This window comes from Pleurodeles waltl, chromosome 3_1 (genome assembly GCF_031143425.1).
Source record: "Pleurodeles waltl isolate 20211129_DDA chromosome 3_1, aPleWal1.hap1.20221129, whole genome shotgun sequence".
NCBI classification, from domain to species: Eukaryota; Metazoa; Chordata; class Amphibia; order Caudata; family Salamandridae; genus Pleurodeles; species Pleurodeles waltl.
In genome coordinates, this window is record NC_090440.1 from 1,225,154,122 (window position 1) to 1,225,177,811 (window position 23,690).

Genomic DNA, 23,690 nt, shown 5'->3' on the forward strand with positions numbered 1-23,690 from the left:
ATGACACTAAGTGGTACTGTAGTAGCTTCACACGTCTCCTAGTTCAGCCTAAGCTGCTCTGCTAAGCTACCATTATCTATCAGCCTAAGCTGCTAGACACCCTATACACTAATAAGGGATAACTGGGCCTGGTGCAAGGTGCAAGTACCCCTTGGTACTCACTACAAGTCAGTCCAGCCTCCTACATTGGTTGTGCAGTGGTGGGATAAGTGCTTGAGACTACTTACCACTCTTGTCATTGTACTTTTCATAAGAGAAAAATATACAAAACAAGGTCAGTGTATATACACATAGCCAAAAAGTTTTGCATTTCCTCTTTTCACTCTTTTCTAAGTGCTGAAAAGTACTTCTAAACTTTCAAAAAGTTCTTAAAAAGTTTAAAAAGTTTTTTCTGTCTTTCCAAAAAGTTCTGAAAACTTTTTTCTCTTTGTCTATCACTTTAACTCTCTCTAAAAAATGTCTGGCACAGGCCAAAAAGTTGAACTGTCCAAACTTGCATATGATCACCTTAGCTGGAAAGGAGCAAGGAGTCTCTGCATAGAGAGAGGTTTGAGTGTAGGGAAGAATCCTTCCTTAGAACTGTTAATTAATATGCTTAGAGTACAGGATAAGGCCATAAGTGCCCAATCTGTGGAAAAAGTAGCTAATGGTTCTCAATCTGATCCAGGGACTCCCCCAGGAAAAGGTTCAGGAAAGAAACTTCTTAGCCTGCCCATTACTAGACAGTCTAGCATAGTTGGTACAGAGGTTGAATCACATCATACTGATGATGTGCTCTCACATTATACTGGTAGCCAAGCTGTTAGGGTGCCCTCTGTAAGGGACAGGTCTCCTTCTGTTCATTCCCATCATACCTCTGTATCTAGAAATGTCCCTCCCACCCACCCTGATGACAGATTGTTGGAAAGGGAGCTCAATAGATTGAGAGTGGAGCAAACCAGACTGAAGCTCAAGAAGCAACAGCTGGATTTGGATAGACAGTCTTTAGAAATAGAGAGGGAAAGACAGAAAATGGGTTTAGATACCCATGGTGGCAGCAGCAGTATTCCCCATAGTCATCCTGCAAAAGAGCATGATTCCAGGAATCTGCATAAGATAGTTCCCCCTTACAAGGAGGGGGATGACATTAACAAGTGGTTTGCTGCACTTGAGAGGGCCTGTGCTGTACAGGATGTCCCTCAAAAGCAGTGGGCTGCTATCCTATGGCTATCATTTAGTGGAAAGGGTAGGGATAGACTCCTTACTGTGAAAGAAAGTGATGCCAATAATTTTACAGTTCTTAAGAATGCACTCCTGGATGGTTATGGCTTAACCACTGAACAGTACAGGATAAAGTTCAGAGAGACCAAAAAGGAGTCTTCACAAGACTGGGTTGATTTCATTGACCAGGCAGTGAAGGCCTTGGAGGGGTGGTTACATGGCAGTAAAGTTACTGATTATGAAAGCCTGTATAACACAATCCTGAGAGAGCATATACTTAATAATTGTGTGTCTGATTTGTTGCACCAGTACCTGGTAGACTCTGATCTGACCTCTCCCCAAGAATTGGGAAAGAAGGCAGACAAATGGGTCAGAACAAGGGTGAACAGAAAAGTTCATACAGGGGGTGACAAAGATGGCAATAAGAAGAAAGATGGTGAAAAATCTCAAGATAAGCATGGGGATAAGGGTAAAACCAAAGATCCCACTTCAAATCTTAAACACTCTTCAGAGGGTGGGGATAAAACAAATTCTTCCTCTTCTTCCCAACCTGCACACATTAAAAAGCCTTGGTGCTTTGTGTGTAAAAACAGAGGCCATAGGCCAGGGGATAAGTCCTGTCCAGGTAAACCCCCTGAGCCTACCACCACTAATACATCAAGCTCTAGTGCCCCTAGCAGTAGTGGTACTAGTGGTGGGACTGCTGGCAACAGTCAAGCAAAGTGTGTAGTTGGGTTCACTTATGGGTCCATAGTGGAAACTGATGTAATCAGTCCCAAGACAGTTTCTGTCACACCTAGTGGCATTGGCCTTGCCACACTGGCTGCTTGTCCCCTTACAATGGATAAGTACAGGCAGACAGTTTCAATAAATGGTGTTGAGGCCTTGGCCTACAGGGACACAGGTGCCAGTTTCACTTTGGTGACTGAAAACCTAGTGCCTCCTGAACAACACATCATTGGACAACAGTATAAAATTATTGATGTCCATAACTCCACTAAGTTTCTTCCCTTAGCTATAATTCAGTTTAGTTGGGGTGGAGTTACTGGCCCCAAGCAGGTGGTGGTATCACCTAGCTTACCTGTAGACTGTCTCTTAGGTAATGACCTAGAGGCCTCAGGTTGGGCTGATGTAGAGTTTTATGCCCATGCAGCCATGCTGGGCATCCCAGAGGAATTGTTCCCTCTCATTTCAAGTGAAATGAAAAAGCAAAGGAGAGAAGGCCTGAAAACTCAGGATCCCTCTCCATCAACAGGTAAAAAGGGTATCACAGTATCCCCTAACCACCCTACCATTCAGGATACTATTCCTGTGGTGGGAGAAACCTCTCCTGGGGTGGCACCTGTTCCAAGGGAATCATCAGCTGGCATAGCTGGACTCCCTGAGGTAGAAGTACCTCTCTGTGGGATAACTAACATTGGTGACAAAAAGAGCACCATTTTAGTTAACATGGAGCATCCCTCCAACCCTCCAAGAGAAACTTTAGTGCAGAAACCCTGTACTGCCTCACAACACTTAGGACAGCATCCCTGCCCTAGTGTGGAGCTCATAGGACAGCATCCCTGCCCTGCTCCAACTCAAGAGAAACAGCATCCCTGTTCTCTCTTCCAGCCAAATGGACAAAGTTTTTGTCCAGCTATGGCTTTACTGAGACAGCATCCCTGTCTGGCATTTCCATCATTACAAATAGGTTCAGTGGATAATTCCCACTGCTCTAAACTAAAACTTACTGATAGAAACTCTGAAAATACATCTTCACATTGTTGGTTAGCTAAAAAACTTCAAACAGGGTGGTTTACATCCCCACAGGGAAGTAACCATATAGTGGATGATAAAGGGAGTAACCAGTCTATTGCAGAGCTACTCTCTACTTATCACCACTTAGACAATAAAGTCTCAACTGGCCAAGGTTAGCCTTATTGTCCTTCGTTTGGGGGGGGGTTGTGTGAGAAGGTAGCCTCTTTCTAGCCTTGTTACCCCCACTTTTGGCCTGTTTGTGAGTGTATGTCAGGATGTTTGTCACTGTTTTCACTGTCTCACTGGGATCCTGATAGCCAGGCCTCAGTGCTCATAGTGAAAACACTATGTTTTCAGTATGGTTGTTATGTGTCACTGGGATCCTGCTGGTCAGGACCCCAGTGCTCATAGGTTTGTGGCCTATATGTATGTGTCACTGGGACCCTGTCACACAGGGCCCCAGTGCTCATAGGTGTGCATGTATATGTTCCCTGTGTGGTGCCTAACTGTCTCACTGAGGCTCTGCTAACCAGAACCTCAGTGGTTATGCTCTCTCATTACTTCCAAATTGTCACTGACAGGCTAGTGACCATTTTTACCAATTTACATTGGCTTACTGGAACACCCTTATAATTCCCTAGTATATGGTACTGAGGTACCCAGGGTATTGGGGTTCCAGGAGATCCCTATGGGCTGCAGCATTTCTTTTGCCACCCATAGGGAGCTCTGACAATTCTTACACAGGCCTGCCACTGCAGCCTGAGTGAAATAACGTCCACGTTATTTCACAGCCATTTTACACTGCACTTAAGTAACTTATAAGTCACCTATATGTCTAACCTTTACCTGGTAAAGGTTAGGTGCAAAGTTACTTAGTGTGAGGGCACCCTGGCACTAGCCAAGGTGCCCCCACATTGTTCAGAGCCAATTCACTGAACTTTGTGAGTGCGGGGACACCATTACACGCGTGCACTACATATAGGTCACTACCTATATGTAGCTTCACCATGGTAACTCCGAATATGGCCATGTAACATGTCTATGATCATGGAATTGCCCCCTCTATGCCATCCTGGCATTGTTGGTACAATTCCATGATCCCAGTGGTCGGTAGCACAGACCCTGGTACTGCCAGACTGCCCTTCCTGGGGTTTCACTGCAGCTGCTGCTGCTGCCAACCCCTCAGACAGGCAGCTGCCCTCCTGGGGTCCAGCCAGGCCTGGCCCAGGATGGCAGAACAAAGAACTTCCTCTGAGAGAGGGTGTGACACCCTCTCCCTTTGGAAAATGGTGTGAAGGCAGGGGAGGAGTAGCCTCCCCCAGCCTCTGGAAATGCTTTGTTGGGCACAGATGTGCCCAATTCTGCATAAGCCAGTCTACACCGGTTCAGGGACCCCTTAGCCCCTGCTCTGGCGCGAAACTGGACAAAGGAAAGGGGAGTGACCACTCCCCTGACCTGCACCTCCCCTGGGAGGTGTCCAGAGCTCCTCCAGTGTGCTCCAGACCTCTGCCATCTTGGAAACAGAGGTGCTGCTGGCACACTGGACTGCTCTGAGTGGCCAGTGCCACCAGGTGACGTCAGAGACTCCTTGTGATAGGCTCCTTCAGGTGTTAGTAGCCTTTCCTCTCTCCTAGGTAGCCAAACCCTCTTTTCTGGCTATTTAGGGTCTCTGTCTCTGGGGAAACTTCAGATAACGAATGCATGAGCTCAGCCGAGTTCCTCTGCATCTCCCTCTTCACCTTCTGATAAGGAATCGACCGCTGACCGCGCTGGAAGCCTGCAAACCTGCAACATAGTAGCAAAGACGACTACTGCAACTCTGTAACGCTGATCCTGCCGCCTTCTCGACTGTTTTCCTGCTTGTGCATGCTGTGGGGGTAGTCTGCCTCCTCTCTGCACCAGAAGCTCCGAAGAAATCTCCCGTGGGTCGACGGAATCTTCCCCCTGCAACCGCAGGCACCAAAAAGCTGCATCTCCGGTCCCTTGGGTCTCCTCTCAGCACGACGAGCGAGGTCCCTCGAATCCAGCGACACCGTCCAAGTGACCCCCACAGTCCAGTGACTCTTCAGCCCAAGTTTGGTGGAGGTAAGTCCTTGCCTCACCTCGCTGGGCTGCATTGCTGGGAACCGCGACTTTGCAAGCTTCTCCGGCCCCTGTGCACTTCCGGCGGAAATCCTGTGTGCACAGCCAAGCCTGGGTCCACGGCACTCTAACCTGCATTGCACGACTTTCTAAGTTGGTCTCCGGCGACGTGGGACTCCTTTGTGCAACTTCGGCGAGCACCGTTTTACGCATCCTCGTAGTGCCTGTTTCTGGCACTTCTCCGGGTGCTACCTGCTTCAGTGAGGGCTCTTTGTCTTGCTCGACGTCCCCTCTCTCTGCAGGTCCAATTTGCGACCTCCTGGTCCCTCCTGGGCCCCAGCAGCGTCCAAAAACGCCAAACGCACGATTTGCGTGTAGCAAGGCTTGTTGGCGTCCATCCGGCGGGAAAACACTTCTGCACGACTCTCCAAGGCGTGGGGGATCCATCCTCCAAAGGGGAAGTCTCTAGCCCTTGTCGTTCCTGCAGTATTCACAGTTCTTCAGCCTAGTAAGAGCTTCTTTGCACCAACCGCTGGCATTTCTTGGGCATCTGCCCATCTCCGAGCTGCTTGTGACTTTTGGACTTGGTCCCCTTGTTCAACAGGTACCCTAGATTGGAAATCCACAGTTGTTGCATTGTTGGTTTGTGTCTTTCCTGCATTATTCCTCTAACACGACTTCTTTGTCCTGAGGGGAACTTTAGTGCACTTTGCACTCACTTTTCAGGGTCTTGGGGAGGGTTATTTTTCTAACTCTCACTATTTTCTAATAGTCCCAGCGACCCTCTACAAGGTCACATAGGTTTGGGGTCCATTCGTGGTTCGCATTCCACTTTTGGAGTATATGGTTTGTGTTGCCCCTATCCCTATGTTTCCCCATTGCATCCTATTGTAACTATACATTGTTTGCACTGTTTTCTAAGACTATACTGCATATTTTTGCTATTGTGTATATATATCTTGTGTATATTTCCTATCCTCTCACTGAGGGTACACTCTAAGATACTTTGGCATATTGTCATAAAAATAAAGTACCTTTATTTTTAGTATAACTGTGTATTGTGTTTTCTTATGATATTGTGCATATGACACTAAGTGGTACTGTAGTAGCTTCACACGTCTCCTAGTTCAGCCTAAGCTGCTCTGCTAAGCTACCATTATCTATCAGCCTAAGCTGCTAGACACCCTATACACTAATAAGGGATAACTGGGCCTGGTGCAAGGTGCAAGTACCCCTTGGTACTCACTACAAGTCAGTCCAGCCTCCTACACCTTGCGATTAAAGACAGTTTGTAAAGCTATCAATGTGACTTCTCACATCTCTCTACTGGAAGCCATCCGAAACAGCAGACGGAACACCCTGTTTTATTTGTAACAAATGAAGATGTAGTCAATGACATATCACATAAGACAAAAGTGATGTCATGTATTGTCAGGCTGAAGGAGAGTTAGACTAGTCAGGCAGGCCTTTGACATTCTGAAAATTGCACACATTTGTTGCTGAGGAGAGGAGCAGAGTACAGGGTAATGTATGTTTGGTTTTCTCACAAAAAGAAGCAATGTGAGGCTCAAGTCAGTGGACAGGCCTCAGACCTTAAAAAACTGTACTGGCAACAAAAAAAACTGGAATAAATGCACATTCTAATAGTCTACTACATATACAAACGACTACAGGTGCTCATGCACTAAAGCACATCGTTGCCATGATGTGTATTACCGGAATGCTGTACAGTAAACCAGAAGCATGAACCAAAAAGAACAAGGTTAGTGGAGCACACTAAGAAATCAGGTATATCAATAGTTTAAATACACGTTATGTCTTAAATACAATATTAAGAACTTTCCATAGGTTACAAAATCATAAACTAACATTCACTATAATGGTGTTGGTTCTTAGATCATATTATATAAAAGCAAAAGATTACTGTAAATATATATCGAATTTATTTATAACAAACAACAAATATAGTGCGAAAAATACATAACGGACAGTGATATAATGAATATGAAGAGCACAAAACCGCCAACAGATGACAATGATGCAATAAATACAATGAACATAGACCATCAGCCGACACGTGTTTCGTCCAAACTGGACTTCTTCAAGGCTGAATGAATTATAATAAACAACATAAAGATATAAAGTATACATACAACAATTACAAAAATATATTGTCTATTAGTATTAAAAAATTGATCAAATCACCTCCAATCACCATAGATGCGGAGTGACAACTAAAACTATGTAAAAAGAGCCAACACCAAGTGTCCATTACCAGAGTAGTTAGATGTTGTTAGAGAAGAATAGTTCATGAAACACCCTGAATACAGCCCGGCATTTAAGTAAAAAAAACAATAAAGATTTTTTTTGAGAGAATGCACCATGCAGCAAATGTGAAGTCGAAAGAGACCCAAAATCATTAAAACAAGCACCACCCTATATAACATATCAACACCTCAGACATTAGGTCTGTTTTTTTCCAGTTCTCATTCTTCCCAGGTAGCTTTGCATATCACGCCTGGTACAGTGCCTTTAGGTGTAGGCGTGGAATGATCCTAAGAGCCATTCATTAACAAAGTGCAACAAGCCGGCCCTGTGCCGGGTCTTTTTCGACTGTTGATTCGGGAGTGGTATGTAAGGGCTTTGAGTGTATAAAGCTGGCTTCAGTGAGCAGCATTTCAGAACCCCAAGTGCGTGTGCTTTGAAGCTGCACCAGGGAACTGATTGGGCTCTGTTAGTCAGAAAGACTGCCTCTGTTTCGCAGTGCATGAGTTAGGTTAGAAATTGCTGTATACAGGGAGTGCAGAATTATTAGGCAAGTTGTATTTTTGAGGATTAATTTTATTATTGAACAACAACCATGTTCTCAATGAACCCAAAAAACTCATTAATATCAAAGCTGAATATTTTTGGAAGTAGTTTTTAGTTTGTTTTTAGTTTTAGCTATATTAGGGGGATATCTGTGTGTGCAGGTGACTATTACTGTGCATAATTATTAGGCAACTTAACAAAAAAAAATATATACCCATTTCAATTATTTATTATTACCAGTGAAACCAATATAACATCTCAACATTCACAAATATACATTTCTGACATTCATAAACAAAACAAAAACAAATCAGTGACCAATATAGCCACCTTTCTTTGCAAGGACACTCAAAAGCCTGCCATCCATGGATTCTGTCAGTGTTTTGATCTGTTCACCATCAACATTGCGTGCAGCAGCAACCACAGCCTCCCAGACACTGTTCAGAGAGGTGTACTGTTTTCCCTCCTTGTAAATCTCACATTTGATGATGGACCACAGGTTCTCAATGGGGTTCAGATCAGGTGAACAAGGAGGCCATGTCATTAGATTTCCTTCTTTTACACCCTTTCTTGCCAGCCACGCTGTGGAGTACTTGGACGCGTGTGATGGAGCATTGTCCTGCATGAAAATCATGTTTTTCTTGAAGGATGCAGACTTCTTCCTGTACCACTGCTTGAAGAAGGTGTCTTCCAGGAACTGGCAGTAGGACTGGGAGTTGAGCTTGACTCCATCCTCAACCCGAAAAGGCCCCACAAGCTCATCTTTGATGATACCAGCCCAAACCAGTACTCCACCTCCACCTTGCTGGCGTCTGAGTCGGACTGGAGCTCTCTGCCCTTTACCAATCCAGCCACGGGCCCATCCATCTGGCCCATCAAGACTCACTCTCATTTCATCAGTCCATAAAACCTTAGAAAAATCAGTCTTGAGATATTTATTGGCCCAGTCTTGACGTTTCAGCTTGTGTCTTGTTCAGTGGTGGTCGTCTTTCAGCCTTTCTTACCTTGGCCATGTCTCTGAGTATTGCACACCTTGTGCTTTTGGGCACTCCAGTGATGTTGCAGCTCTGAAATATGGCCAAACTGGTGGCAAGTGGCATCGTGGCAGCTGCACGCTTGACTTTTCTCAGTTCATGGGCAGTTATTTTGCGCCTTGGTTTTTCCACACGCTTCTTGCGACCCTGTTGACTATTTTGAATGACACGCTTGATTGTTCGATGATCACGCTTCAGAAGCTTTGCAATTTTAAGAGTGCTGCATCCCTCTGCAAGATATCTCACTATTTTTGACTTTTCTGAGCCTGTCAAGTCCTTCTTTTGACCCATTTTGCCAAAGGAAAGGAAGTTGCCTAATAATTATGCACACCTGATATAGGGTGTTGATGTCATTAGACCACACCCCTTCTCATTACAGAGATGCACATCACCTAATATGCTTAATTGGTAGTAGGCTTTCGAGCCTATACAGCTTGGAGTAAGACAACATGCATAAAGAGGATGATGTGGTCAAAATACTCATTTGCCTAATAATTCTGCACTCCCTGTAAATTAGAAATTAGTTAGCAGTGCCTATTTTAAGAGTAAAGAATGTTGCATATCACTGTAAAGTGCGTGAATACCAAATTCAAGCAGAGATTAGCTATTTGTCCCGAGTGGGGCTTGAAGGTAACGTTGCTAAGTTCTGTCTGCATTTACAGTTTTGAACGTATGCAAGCTAAAGTACTGCACAGAACCCTTACATTTTCACTTCAAGGAAACTAACCATACAGTTTAAGGTTAATGCTAATCCTGTGTTTATTAATTTTTAGTTTATACAAACGACAAACGTCCTGCCAGACATAAATTCATTCTATCAAATTCACATAAACACTGTGGCAATAGTATAAATTGCTAATTGGAAGGTACTTTGCTTGCACATATTTAAACACTTTATGTCCTTTTTCAGGTTTTTTGAGTGCCATAGCATGTACGTGGTTTACAGAGCACCGAACTGGCTACAGAGCACTGTACAAAAGGGGCAATGCAGTTGAGCTTAAGAGCAAAGGAGTTTGAAAGGGCACAGTTTATAGTAGTGTATACTTCACACTTTTCAAGAATGTCAAGAAAAAAACATTGCTGAAATACCAATATATTGGTGTGCTGTTGTTTGTCGTTTTCTTGTCAGAGGGGGTCGGGAGCATGAGTTCACTTCTAGAGGATCACAGAGAATAAAGCCATAATTCACAGGTGCTCGTTTTGAAGACCATGGCTCCAGATGAGGGCTGTATTTGCACCACTCTCATGCTGTCGAGAACCATAGCCCCTTCACCACAATGGCTTGAGGGCCTGCAGGAGAATTCTGTTGTAACTTGGAAGACATGATAATGAATCTCTATAGTGCCGATTTGGTCCTTCTGACCTTCCACGGTTGATAAGACATACCATTGAGGTGGATAATAACACCAGTTGTTCAGAACCATCATGACTATGCAGAAGAGGAAGAAGTGAGCTGGGTCATGGATGTAAGAATGATAACTTAGGATACATTTAAGGTAAGGGATTAATATAGTTGCCAAAAGAGCACAGGGGCAGGAGAAAATAGTCAGTCATGTAATGTTGATGCACAACTTCTATTCCAATAGTTGGTGACTTCTAGGTGCTGTATGCAGCTTGCAGAATGTTTCAGAACCCCAAGAGGTTAATGAAGTGTGGCTTGGAAGGAGAGATCCAACTAGTGTATATGTATAGCTGATACGTTTTCAATAGCAACTGTTGAATTTCTTAGTTTCCATTCAGTACCTAATCACGTTAGGTTTTCAGATCACTAAGGCATGATGAAACACTGCAATTTAATTAACGTTTTCGCTCTGATTTTGAGGAGTACAAAAAATATTGTAGTGACAGCGCTCAAATGTGCACTCTTTGCTGCCATAAAGTAGTTTTAGAAAATGCAGATTTGCTAACAGTAGCTCTACATACCAGACCCTTCCAGTGAACCATTTTAGAACAGCTTATGGCAGCACAGCTCTCACGCTGCTCTGTCAGGCATAAGTAGTTTGTCCAGTACAGTTTTACTATTCATGTTCTGTTTTTTTGTGATTTTGCTTTTATTGTACATGCAGCACAATATGAGCTACTTACATCTAGCATTAGAAGTAGGAGATGCCCCCTTCATGGATCTTGCAGGGGCCCCCTCAAGTTTCGTTATGCCCCTGTAACTGGCCATGGTGCAAACAATTACCTACTAATGCAGAGTGTCATCTTTAGTGCTGTTTTCCCCATCTTCTGCATTTTATCAATATAAGACTTTCACAAAGCTCCCAAGTTGCATTCTATTCATTCTAATATTCCTTTGTCTATTAGTTGTGTCTATGTTGCTGTTATGAGGACTACAGTGGCCACAATCACGTGTGTTGGTCTGCCATCAGAACTGAAATGACCAAAGTGAGGTAGTGGATGTTACTATAAGAAGATGTCAAAACACCAAAAATGATCATATTGTGAATTGGACAAAAGAATAAAACAAATAAAAAGCATTCAACGCTAGTCAACAACAAACATTTAAATCTACCCAATTGAAAACCTTAATGTAAACAGTGTCAAGTGCAAACAAAGGCAAGCACTTCGCCCAATCTTCATGAAACACAGGAAAAAGGGAAATCTCTGCCAATAAAATGTCTACAATGGATTCTTCGACCAGCAAAAAAGTAACAAACCTCCAAAATCTGCCTTCAGCAACATTTACACTTTTCTAACACAAATAAAATTAACATGGAGGTTATAGAAAGAGATTGGTAGAGTGTATTGTTAGATTGTGTTTCCTTAGACAAATAATGAACATTGTAAAATGTGTTTATTTGGGGTTTTCTTAGTAGACAAAGAATGAACAGTGTAATATGTGTTACAAACTTGTGTGGTTCTATCATGTTTCTTACCATTTCAAAAGCAAAACCTGTAATAGACATAACAATAAAATATTGGACACATCATTGCTAGCTTTAATTAAAAACCTCATGCCAGAGCTTGCGGTGCATGTCACCTCTTTCTTGAAATGGTACTTTGTTACTTTATATTGGAAGGTGAGTTTAGATTGTTATGTACGAATTTGAATTTGCTATTTGAAGCCACGTAACATAACATAATATGCATTCCAATTTTAACGAATATGTGCTCTGCATTTTATCCTCCTACTGCCTGTCCTAACTTTATTTTATTTACACACTGGTAGTACTGAGGACCCATTATAGCGATAACATGCCAGGCTAATGGCAAGTAAATTTAAAATCTGTTCTTTACCCTGTACCTTTCCAGCTTGTCAACAGCATTAATGTCCAAAAGCCTCTTAAAAGGTCAAATGTGATGCAGTTGATGGGCATTTTCCAGTGACGCCCTACTTGTTCAGGTGATTGTTTTTTTGAGCTTACGTCTGGAGATAAATGGCATTGAACAGTAGGCACATCTAAATCAAAATGCATACCATTACCGACTGTGTGCGTTCCTTGATTGTTGGATGAAAACCAATTATAAAGGGATGCAGGAAGGGGCAGCATGTTGAAGTCATGGATTTTGTGGAAATATAAAAGACTACAAAAGTTGTAAATCTTCCCATATTGGTAATCAATAAAAGCTGTAATGCCCTCTTTTCTGAGCACAAACAATTCACTGTCATTTTTGTATGTTTTACTATTTTCTTTCACTTACTCTTTCCTCAGACCCAGCTGGCTCTGTGCCACTATTCTACATCCTATGAGGAAGAGTATTTCTCAGCAGCAGAAGAGTTCAGACCTGAACGCTGGCTGCGGAAAGGCAACATGGACCGAGTAGACAACTTTGGATCCATCCCTTTTGGTTACGGTCTCCGCAGTTGTATAGGAAGGAGAATTGCAGAGCTGGAAATTCATCTTGCACTGATACAGGTATGTCTACAAGGAAGATGGTCCAGGAGCAAAGGGCTTTATTCTGTAAATTTTGCAACAGTTGAGGCCCTGCTGCTAACATGCTTAAATGTATTTTTCCCCTTGATACCACATGGAGACAAACAGTGCTCTGGCTTAAGCCCTACAATTCATTCATTTTATAAAATAAAAATCATGCATTTGGTCTTCTTTTGTGTACTCAAGATGACGTTTACAATGACAAAGAAAGCAAACTAAAACATTGAGAAATGAAAAGACAGCCACACTACGTAATACATAAAGAAAGGCAGCAAACGTTCTGTATCGCACATCCCTACACGTCAGAAAGATATTGTAGCTGTGCTCAAACTCTATTTACATACTTGTTGCCATTGTGTGAATGCGCCAGAACAATAGAACGGGCTCTGATTAACTCAAGGAGCTCTAAGTAATGCCAAATGAAACAATAATACCAAATAGCTTCCTACTTCCAATATAGTCGCCCAGAGCCAATACAAATATATTCTAATTCCGTAAGAGAAAAAAATCATGTATAGTAAGTATTGGTCATGTTATTTTACTCCAAAAAGATGGTTACAGCAAAATCCTTTGCTTTATATTTTCAGGAAACTCATTGTCCCAAATCCTTATAACATGATAGCTTTTACTTCCTAAGTCCGTTGTATGATGTTATTTGCAATGAAAAATGTCAGCCAACACATTTTTCGTCTCCTTTCCGGGACTTCCTCAAGGCTGGGCAAAATCAATAATAATTGAAAATTTGTTTATGTGATTATGAATAGAGCATTTATCATGGCAATAATAATTTTTAGATAATAATAATATTTTTAAAAAACAGTACTGAGTGAAAATTAAAAACTGTCACCTTTAGGTGATGAATGTGGAAGAAAAACCCTTTAAGGGTCTGGAGACTAGTGTTCCACATGCGTGAGAACAAAAAAAATGATTTAAAAAACATTTGTGTGTTAGAACTCTTGAGTAAAGCAACCCCTGATTAGAGAGGAAGGTTAAAAGAAATAGGAAACTCAGAACCCATGCAGGAGAAATAAAACTCAAAAGGTGTGCCAACTCAGGAAAAACAGCGATCAGTACTTTTATCAGATTTGACAAGTCTGTGCAATTTCTCTAGTCTTGACTTACAGCAAAGCCTATAAATGATGCGATGTGTCCATGAATAGGACATTCCCTTACCAGGTCTTTCATCTTGGGACTCTCATGTGTCTACTCGAGGCTGTCAATAGACGTGGGGAGTGGCTACTGATGAATCCATCCGTGAATTTTAATGTATGCACTTATCACTTTTCATTCTCTAATGAACTTTTTATGTTTAGATACTTTTATATTTTTAAAAAGAAATGTTTTATTTCCATTTTGTGTTATGCCTGGTTAGGTTTGTATTTGACTTTTGATACTTATGCAAAATCCTGCACTTCTACATGATCCCATAATACGGTATGAATTTTTAGAGGGATAATGCTTATGTTCAACATTTTTTTTTATGTAGCTCATTTTTTTACGTCTGAAGACTTTCATACAAAGCTTTTTATTTTGTAAAATTATGAAACTGTGAATTGTGGTGTGCTTTTATGGTATTTATTTTTACCGAAATAAAACGAACCAACGAATAAAAATTACATTGAACATATGATTGTCAGTATGCTGGGATTAATCACAAGGGTAGTGCAGGAGTCTAGAAAATGAATGTCACCTTGGGCCATAGGATCATATGTCCAGATGTTAAAGTCGCCAAGGAGTAGCACATTGCATGATTCTAAGCAGATTGTGGAAATTACTTCAAGTAGAAAGAGAGTGCAGTAGTCTGGAATATTCATGTGGTGTATAAATTAAAATAGTTTTGATATTAAAAATGGGGCTAATGGCGCCATTAAATGTGAGCAACTCGATGGGTAAATTATTATCCAGTGGGAGAATGGAAATGTTAACAACCATTTTACAGAACGCTCTGCTATGCCACCACCTGGGTGTTATTGTATATCATTGCATAAAATGTTGTAGCTCTGAGGGATAACTGCGGCGAAGTCAGTACAGAATTCTCTTTTAGCCACGTGAAAAACAATGCATCAAGTTCATTGTTCAGTAAGAGATCATGTTGTTTCTCCGCATGTTGACGGAGACAGTATGTGTTCAAGAGTATCGATATTGTGAGATGGAGAACGATGAGTGGTAGGATGGTACCCGGGATCACAGCTTTGTCCTGGAGGTTTTTCAGGGGGCTGATAAAGGATGAATCTTGTGGGAACAGGAATTAGGCACACGGTAAAAGTGATCTAGTAAAAGAAAGTTGCAGGTCACTAGCGCAGGTCCTACAGTACCAGGAGGAACCCCACTAAGAGACAGGAGGTCTTACAGTTTATAAGTGCAGGAGGAACCTTGTTGCACTGGCAAGCAGCTATGCCCTGTGCCTGGCCAGTACACAGTCTACATTTTCCTGCTCCTTATTATGAGCTCGGAATATTAAAAGTTGTTTAGTTCAGGAGTTTTAGTTGTGGTTTCGAAAATGACCCATTCTCACTTTGCCAAAACCCACAAGGAGTCAGCCCGCAGATTCCACCACAGAATATGTTTTTTTCTTATATAGAGTTCGTACCAAGGAAGCACAACGCCCAACAATATGGGCAGGTCATGCAGACGAATGGAATGCTTTGTTAATTACAGCAAACAAACTAATGTAGCTTCACTCACTCTATATTCATCAGATATATACTTAACTTCCTTTTTGTGTTAAAGAAGCAGGTCTTGCTTGCTCTTCCATCTGCGTGCATTTGTTGGCACTAGCTACCTAGATACAAAACATATGATTCATTTTACGTTCGAAAATCACAATCCGTAAAGCTTTCGTTGAAAGGTTAAGAAGTGTTATCCCATCTAATGATCCTCACGTGCTAACTTGGGATCACGGTCTTAGCAAGACAAGGCACAAGTCTTGAGTAATTCTGCTTATAACAGGCCTTAGCATACAAAGGTGTAGTTTTTGTAGCAATCACTTCTTTACGTGCAGGTAATAAAATCAATGTGCTCTTCCTAGAAGAACCTTTCATCCAAGTCCACAAATACAATGCAGTCTTGCGTACACATCAGCGGTTCTTTCCAAAGGTTTTATTACCTTTTACTTCTGAATCAGATTGTTGAATTTACACCCTTCTTCTGCAATCCTTCAAGGAGAGCGAAAAGAATAAAGCATTTGCTAGCTGTGAAAATGCATTCCTGTAGTACATTGATAACTTAAGTCTTTATGCAAAACAAAAGTTAATCGACTCGTTTGTTCCCACCCACCTTGCACAGCTATTTCAAAGGGAACACAGCTAGACAGATTATGCAGTGCACTGCGAAGCATGCAAAAAGAGAACTCGTAGACATTTTACAGGTTCACATAACCTTAAACAAGCATTTGCAATGCAATGGGTCTCGCATTTGCTCATGTTACAGCTATAGGCATTGTAAACTCCTAACTGGACTTTTCTTGCCACGTAAATTGAAAATGAAAAGTAAAATTAACCGACAGCCACCATGAGCATGAGTGTAAAGGAGACGCACAAAAGGAAAAATAAGTTTGCTTGCAGCCAAGCGTATCAGCAAAAGTGCAATTAACCATGTAACAGGGGCGATGCCCAAGGCTGTAACCAAACCGCCCCAAGGAGGGACAAACTTAAAGCATTTACCAATGACAACAAGTTTATTTGAAGGGCAAGCCCACGAACAAGTGAGTGTGATGGGTGTGAGGTGGGCATGGTTAAAAGCCCAGATAGATAACTACACGTCTGTGCTCTGTTCATCTTGCTTGCAATACTCGGGTGCAGTGAAATATTGGGGTTTGGCTTCTACAAACTAAAAGGATTGTAAATTTGGCTACACTTCATTTTTATTATGCTACCATAATCGTAAACACATCAAGGTAGGTAAACTATTGAATATGTGACTTCCATATTTTCTCATGCTTATACTTAAAAGGGAATTTTCTCTGGAGCAGAAACATCATAAGAACTCTAAAACTGGGTGTGTGCCACGTATTTTCTCTCGTCTTTGGCAACGGGTAGTGACTGACTAGACAGAGGAGGCTTTGCATATTTTCCTCCGATTTTACAAAGGTTATGGCTAGTAGATGATGATAAAAGCTATACTTCAAACACCCCTAAGAGTACCAAGTTTAAGCTCTTGTTAGTAGTGCAACTCCTCCTCGGAAGCCTAAAATAAGCCTACATTTTTCTTAGCATAGCTCTCGACGAACTGTTAAATTAAATAAATAGGTTTATACGGAGGAGAAAAACAGGTCGAAGACAAGAGCAGACATTCTTAAAAATTGAAAGGCATTACCCCTCTAGAATGTTTTTCATCCATGGATTGTTAAGGATGACAAGGAAGCGCCAGAGTGTAAATAAGTGTGTTCCATGAATAAACAGGATTTTACGCTAGCAGGTCAGGGCGGTTGTGGTGAGCTCCATATAAACAGCTTGACAATTTAGAATTCCGCACAGAAGCATGTGCCTCGTTGGGAAGACGGTGTATTTTAGTCCTATAATAAGTATAAAGCTTTACTCTCAGTAAAAATAAACATTAGGAACAGCGTAGGCACTATGCTATCTCTAACGATAAGTGCTCGTCTGAAAGTGGGGCATCTGAATTCGAAAGAAGGCTGGGCACACACACAGCACCACAATGCTACAAAACCCGATGGTCAACGTAACCTGGAGTGCTGGATCTAGAATTACCTCCTCAGAGCTTGAATCCCCCGTTTGATCTTTCATGGTTAAATGAGAAAGTGTCAACATGATAGGACAGAGAACGGTCCCTTCATTGCTTTCGGGATCTGGCGTCAGCAAACCACTGCAAGCCTGTTTAACCTTTACATTCTTCAGCGATGGCATCTCAGTATAAACCCTAGCTCGACAATCAGAGAGTCAATCAACCTTTGCGCGTCACTTGAAACACTAGATCGGAAAACTACTTAGTGGGCATGTAAGGAGAGTGTGCACAGTGAGAAGCACATGGAAAGCAGTGCACCTTAGTACATAACAAGGGTGGTAGTGGGAACGTGGTGTATGCGGGGCGGGAAGGAGGAGCGGTGATTACAGTTCCTGTTGGAAAAACTGTTCGGCTGTGAGGGCACAAAATAACAAGCATTTGGAATGCAATGGTGGTGTTTGCTTGAGTTAGAGCTCTTAGCACCGAGCTGGCCCTGGAAAAGCCCTCCTCTGTTTTTATTATGCTTGCAGAGGGAGCTGGTGGAGAGGAGGGACTGAACAAGCACCCACACTGTTGAGGTGAAACAGGCAAATGCCAACAAAGTCTCTTACAGAAGAGATAAACAGGACATAGCGTAATTACACCGTACTTTGTGCTGCTTCCAAAGTTAAAGAAGCATTTGCAATGCACTAGGGTCTCGCATTTGTCGGAGTTACAGCTGTTCACAGTTGAAAACTCCCAACCGGATCGTCCCTGCATTAAAAGAAAAAAAACAGCGCGATCGCGCTGTACAGTTCACACAAAGTGCAATTATGAACGTAACCGGCAAAAGTGCAATTACCGAAGCGCTCGACTTCTGCCCAGCGAGATCGCGCTCCGAGAACAGAGAAAAAGTAGTCCACAACCCCAGCGAGCCTCGCATGTTTTCCATACTTGGTCGCTGCACTTGAGGAGGGCTAACCACGGAAAAGGCATGACATATGCGTGCCTTCCACTCATCAAAAGAAGCGGATTATCGCAGGCAAGCCAACTTGCCAATGAAAGACACTGACATGACGTCGACGGGGCTCCGAGCCCTTTTCTAATACCTAAAGCATCTTGCTAGCGATACGCATGCGCGAGCGCATGCAACGCAGGCTCGACCCTAAAAAGGCAGTACAAAGAGGCATAACTGACCACTAGCAAGCAAGGCTTTTTGAAGGATACTGCAACTAACAAATCAAAAGGCTGGAACTCACTCTATTGTATACTTTAGTATACAGCAGGACGAACGCTCGACCTAAAAGAGCAGCCGCCATGATTTTCCTTGACAATATCCCACTTGTGGACATTTTCAAAGCTGCAACTTGGTTGTCCGCTCTGGAATTTATTAGACAGTACAGTGGGGACATTCATACAATAAAGGAAGTCTAAGTGGGACAAAGTGTTACGGAGACTATTTACTGCATTTGCGTCTGTAGGAAGTTGGCTCTGTATGTGCTATTTCAAAGTAAGGAATAGCATGCACAGAGTCCAAGGGTTCCCCTTAGAGGTAAAATAGTGGTAAAAATAGATAATACTAATGCTCTATTTTGTGGTAGTGTGGTCGAGCAGTAGGCTTATCCAAGGAGTAGTGTTAAGCATTTGTTGTACATACACATAGACAATAAATGAGGTACACACACTCAGAGACAAATCCAGCCAATAGTTTTTTGTATAGAAAAATATCTTTTCTTAGTTTATTTTAAGAACCACAGGTTCAAATTCTACATGTAATATCTCATTCGAAAGGTATTGCAGGTAAGTACTTTAGGAACTTCAAATCATCAAAATTGCATGTATACTTTTCAAGTTATTCACAAATAGCTGTTTTAAAAGTGGACACTTAGTGCAATTTTCACAGTTCCTAGGGGAGGTAAGTATTTGTTAGGTTAACCAAGTAAGTAAGACACTTACAGGGCTTAGTTCTTGGTCCAAGGTAGCCCACCGTTGGGGGTTCAGAGCAACCCCAAAGTCACCACACCAGCAGCTCAGGGCCGGTCAGGTGCAGAGTTCAAAGTGGTGCCCAAAACGCATAGGCTAGAATGGAGAGAAGGGGGTGCCCCGGTTCCGGTCTGCTTGCAGGTAAGTACCCGCGTCTTCGGAGGGCAGACCAGGGGGGGTTTTGTAGGGCACCGGGGGGGACACAAGCCCACACAGAAATTTCACCCTCAGCAGCGCGGGGGCGGCCGGGTGCAGTGTAGAAACAAGCGTCGGGTTTTCAATGTTAGTTTATGAGAGATCTCGGGATCTCTTCAGCGCTGCAGGCAGGCAAGGGGGGGGTTCCTCGGGGAAACCTCCACTTGGGCAAGGGAGAGGGACTCCTGGGGGTCACTTCTCCAGTGAAAGTCCGGTCCTTCAGGTCCTGGGGGCTGCGGGTGCAGGGTCTCTCCCAGGCGTCGGGTCTTTGGATTCAAAGAGTCGCGGTCAGGGGAAGCCTCGGGATTCCCTCTGCAGGCGGCGCTGTGGGGGCTCAGGGGGGACAGGTTTTGGTACTCACAGTATCAGAGTAGTCCTGGGGTCCCTCCTGAGGTGTCGGGTCTCCACCAGCCGAGTCGGGGTCGCCGGGTGCAGTGTTGCAAGTCTCACGCTTCTTGCGGGGAGCTTGCAGGGTTCTTTAAAGCTGCTGGAAACAAAGTTGCAGCCTTTCTTGGAGCAGGTCCGCTGTCCTCGGGAGTTTCTTGTCTTTTCGAAGCAGGGGCAGTCCTCAGAGGATGTCGAGGTCGCTGGTCCCTTCGGAAGGCGTCGCTGGAGCAGGATCTTTGGAAGGCAGGAGACAGGCCGGTGAGTTTCTGGAGCCAAGGCAGTTGTCGTCTTCTGGTCTTCCGCTGCAGGGGTTTTCAGCTGGGCAGTCCTTCTTCTTGTAGTTGCAGGAATCTAATTTTCTAGGGTTCAGGGTAGCCCTTAAATACTAAATTTAAGGGCGTGTTTAGGTCTGGGGGGTTAGTAGCCAATGGCTACTAGCCCTGAGGGTGGGTACACCCTCTTTGTGCCTCCTCCCAAGGGGAGGGGGTCACAATCCTAACCCTATTGAGGGAATCCTCCATCTGCAAGATGGAGGATTTCTAAAAGTTAGAGTCACTTCAGCTCAGGACACCTTAGGGGCTGTCCTGACTGGCCAGTGACTCCTCCTTGTTTTTCTCATTATTTTCTCCGGCCTTGCCGCCAAAAGTGGGGCCTGGCCGGAGGGGGCGGGCAACTCCACTAGCTGGAGTGTCCTGCTGGGTTGGCACAAAGGAGGTGAGCCTTTGAGGCTCACCGCCAGGTGTGACAATTCCTGCCTGGGGGAGGTGTTAGCATCTCCACCCAGTGCAGGCTTTGTTACTGGCCTCAGAGTGACAAAGGCACTCTCCCCATGGGGCCAGCAACATGTCTCGGTTTGTGGCAGGCTGCTAAAACTAGTCAGCCTACACAGATAGTCGGTTAAGTTTCAGGGGGCACCTCTAAGGTGCCCTCTGGGGTGTATTTTACAATAAAATGTACACTGGCATCAGTGTGCATTTATTGTGCTGAGAAGTTTGATACCAAACTTCCCAGTTTTCAGTGTAGCCATTATGGTGCTGTGGAGTTCGTGTTTGACAAACTCCCAGACCATATACTCTTATGGCTACCCTGCACTTACAAGGTCTAAGGTTTTGTTTAGACACTGTAGGGGTACCATGCTCATGCACTGGTACCCTCACCTATGGTATAGTGCACCCTGCCTTAGGGCTGTAAGGCCTGCTAGAGGGGTGTCTTACCTATACTGCATAGGCAGTGAGAGGCTGGCATGGCACCCTGAGGGGAGTGCCATGTCGACTTACTCGTTTTGTCCTCACTAGCACACACAAGCTGGCAAGCAGGGTGTCTGTGCTGAGTGAGAGGTCTCCAGGGTGGCATAAGACATGCTGCAGCCCTTAGAGACCTTCCTTGGCATCAGGGCCCTTGGTACTAGAAGTACCAGTTACAAGGGACTTATCTGGATGCCAGGGTCTGCCAATTGTGGATACAAAAGTACAGGTTAGGGAAAGAACACTGGTGCTGGGGCCTGGTTAGCAGGCCTCAGCACACTTTCAATTGTAAACATAGCATCAGCAAAGGCAAAAAGTCAGGGGGCAACCATGCCAAGGAGGCATTTCCTTACACAACCCCCCCCCCAAACGAAAGAGGATGAGACTAACCTTTCCCAAGAGAGTCTTCATTTTCTAAGTGGAAGAACCTGGAAAGGCCATCTGCATTGGCATGGGCAGTCCCAGGTCTGTGTTCCACTATAAAGTCCATTCCCTGTAGGGAGATGGACCACCTCAACAGTTTAGGATTCTCACCTTTCATTTGCATCAGCCATTTGAGAGGTCTGTGGTCAGTTTGAACTAGGAAGTGAGTCCCAAAGAGGTATGGTCTCAGCTTCTTCAGGGACCAAACCACAGCAAAGGCCTCCCTCTCAATGGCACTCCAACGCTGCTCCCTGGGGAGTAACCTCCTGCTAATGAAAGCAACAGGCTGGTCAAGGCCATCATCATTTGTTTGGGACAAAACTGCCCCTATCCCATGTTCAGAGGCATCTGTCTGCACAATGAACTGCTTAGAATAATCTGGAGCTTTTAGAACTGGTGCTGAGCACATTGCCTGTTTCAGGGTGTCAAAGGCCTGTTGGCATTCCACAGTCCAGTTCACTTTCTTGGGCATTTTCTTGGAGGTGAGTTCAGTGAGGGCTGTCACAATGGATCCATATCCCTTCACAAACCTCCTGTAATACCCAGTCAAGCCAAGGAATGCCCTGACTTGAGTCTGGGTTTTTGGAGCTACCCAGTCCAGAATAGTCTGGATCTTGGGTTGGAGTGGCTGAACTTGGCCTCCACCTACAAGGTGGCCCAAGTAAACCACAGTTCCCTGCCCTATCTGGCATTTGGATGCCTTGATAGAGAGGCCTGCAGATTGCAGAGCCTTCAAAACCTTCTTCAGGTGGACCAGGTGATCCTGCCAGGTGGAGCTAAAGACAGCAATATCATCAAGATAAGCTGTGCTAAAGGACTCCAAGCCAGCAAGGACTTGATTCACCAACCTTTGGAAGGTGGCAGGGGCATTCTTTAAACCAAAGGGCATAACAGTGAACTGATAATGCCCATCAGGTGTGGAGAATGCTGTTTTCTCTTTTGCTCCAGGTGCCATTCTTATTTGCCAGTACCCTGCTGTCAAGTCAAAGGTACTTAAGAATTTGGCAGCACCTAATTTGTCTATGAGCTCATCAGCTCTTGGAATTGGATGAGCATCTGTCTTGGTGACAGAATTGAGCCCTCTGTAGTCCACACAAAACCTCATCTCTTTCTTTCCATCTTTGGTGTGAGGTTTGGGGACTAAGACCACTGGGCTAGCCCAGGGGCTGTCAGAGCGCTCAATTACTCCCAATTCCAGCATCTTGTGGACTTCCACCTTGATGCTTTCCTTAACATGGTCAGATTGTCTAAAGATTTTGTTCTTGACAGGCATGCTGTCTCCTGTGTCCACATCATGGGTACACAGGTGTGTCTGACCAGGGGTTAAGGAGAAGAGTTCAGGAAACTGTTGTAGGACTCTCCTACAATCAGCTTGCTGTTGGCCAGAGAGGGTGTCTGAGTAGATCACTCCATCTACTGTGCCATCTTTTGGGTCTGATGACAGAAGATCAGGGAGAGGTTCACTCTCTGCCTCCTGATCCTCATCTGTTACCATCAACAGATTCACATCAGCCCTGTCATGGAAGAGCTTAAGGCGGTTCACATGGATCACCCTCTTGGGGCTCCTGCTTGTGCCCAGGTCCACCAGGTAGGTGACCTGACTCTTCCTTTCTAGTACTGGGTAAGGGCCACTCCATTTGTCCTGGAGTGCCCTGGGGGCCACAGGCTCCAGAACCCAGACTTTCTGCCCTGGTTGGAACTCAACCAGTGCAGCCTTTTGGTCATACCAAAACTTCTGGAGCTGTTGGCTGGCCTCAAGGTTTTTGGTTGCCTTTTCCATGTACTCTGCCATTCTAGAGCGAAGGCCAAGTACATAGTCCACTATGTCTTGCTTAGGCTCATGGAGAGGTCTCTCCCAGCCTTCTTTAACAAGAGCAAGTGGTCCTCTTACAGGATGACCAAACAGAAGTTCAAAGGGTGAGAATCCTACTCCCTTCTGTGGCACCTCTCTGTAAGCGAAAAGCAGACATGGCAAGAGGACATCCCATCTCCTTTTGAGTTTTTCTGGGAGCCCCATGATCATGCCTTTTCATGTCTTGTTGAATCTCTCAACC

The 23,690-nt window shown here is 44.0% G+C and overlaps 1 protein-coding gene across 1 annotated transcript in view; it reads left to right on the plus strand.

Moving 5' to 3' along the window:
- CYP27C1 (cytochrome P450 family 27 subfamily C member 1) overlaps positions 1-23,690 on the plus strand; it is a 174,264-nt gene that overhangs the window by 140,579 nt on the left and 9,995 nt on the right. Inside the window, exon 8 of the mRNA XM_069224562.1 lies at positions 12,521-12,724. Coding sequence (XP_069080663.1) covers positions 12,521-12,724 — 204 coding nt within the window. The remainder of the gene's footprint in view (positions 1-12,520; positions 12,725-23,690) is intronic.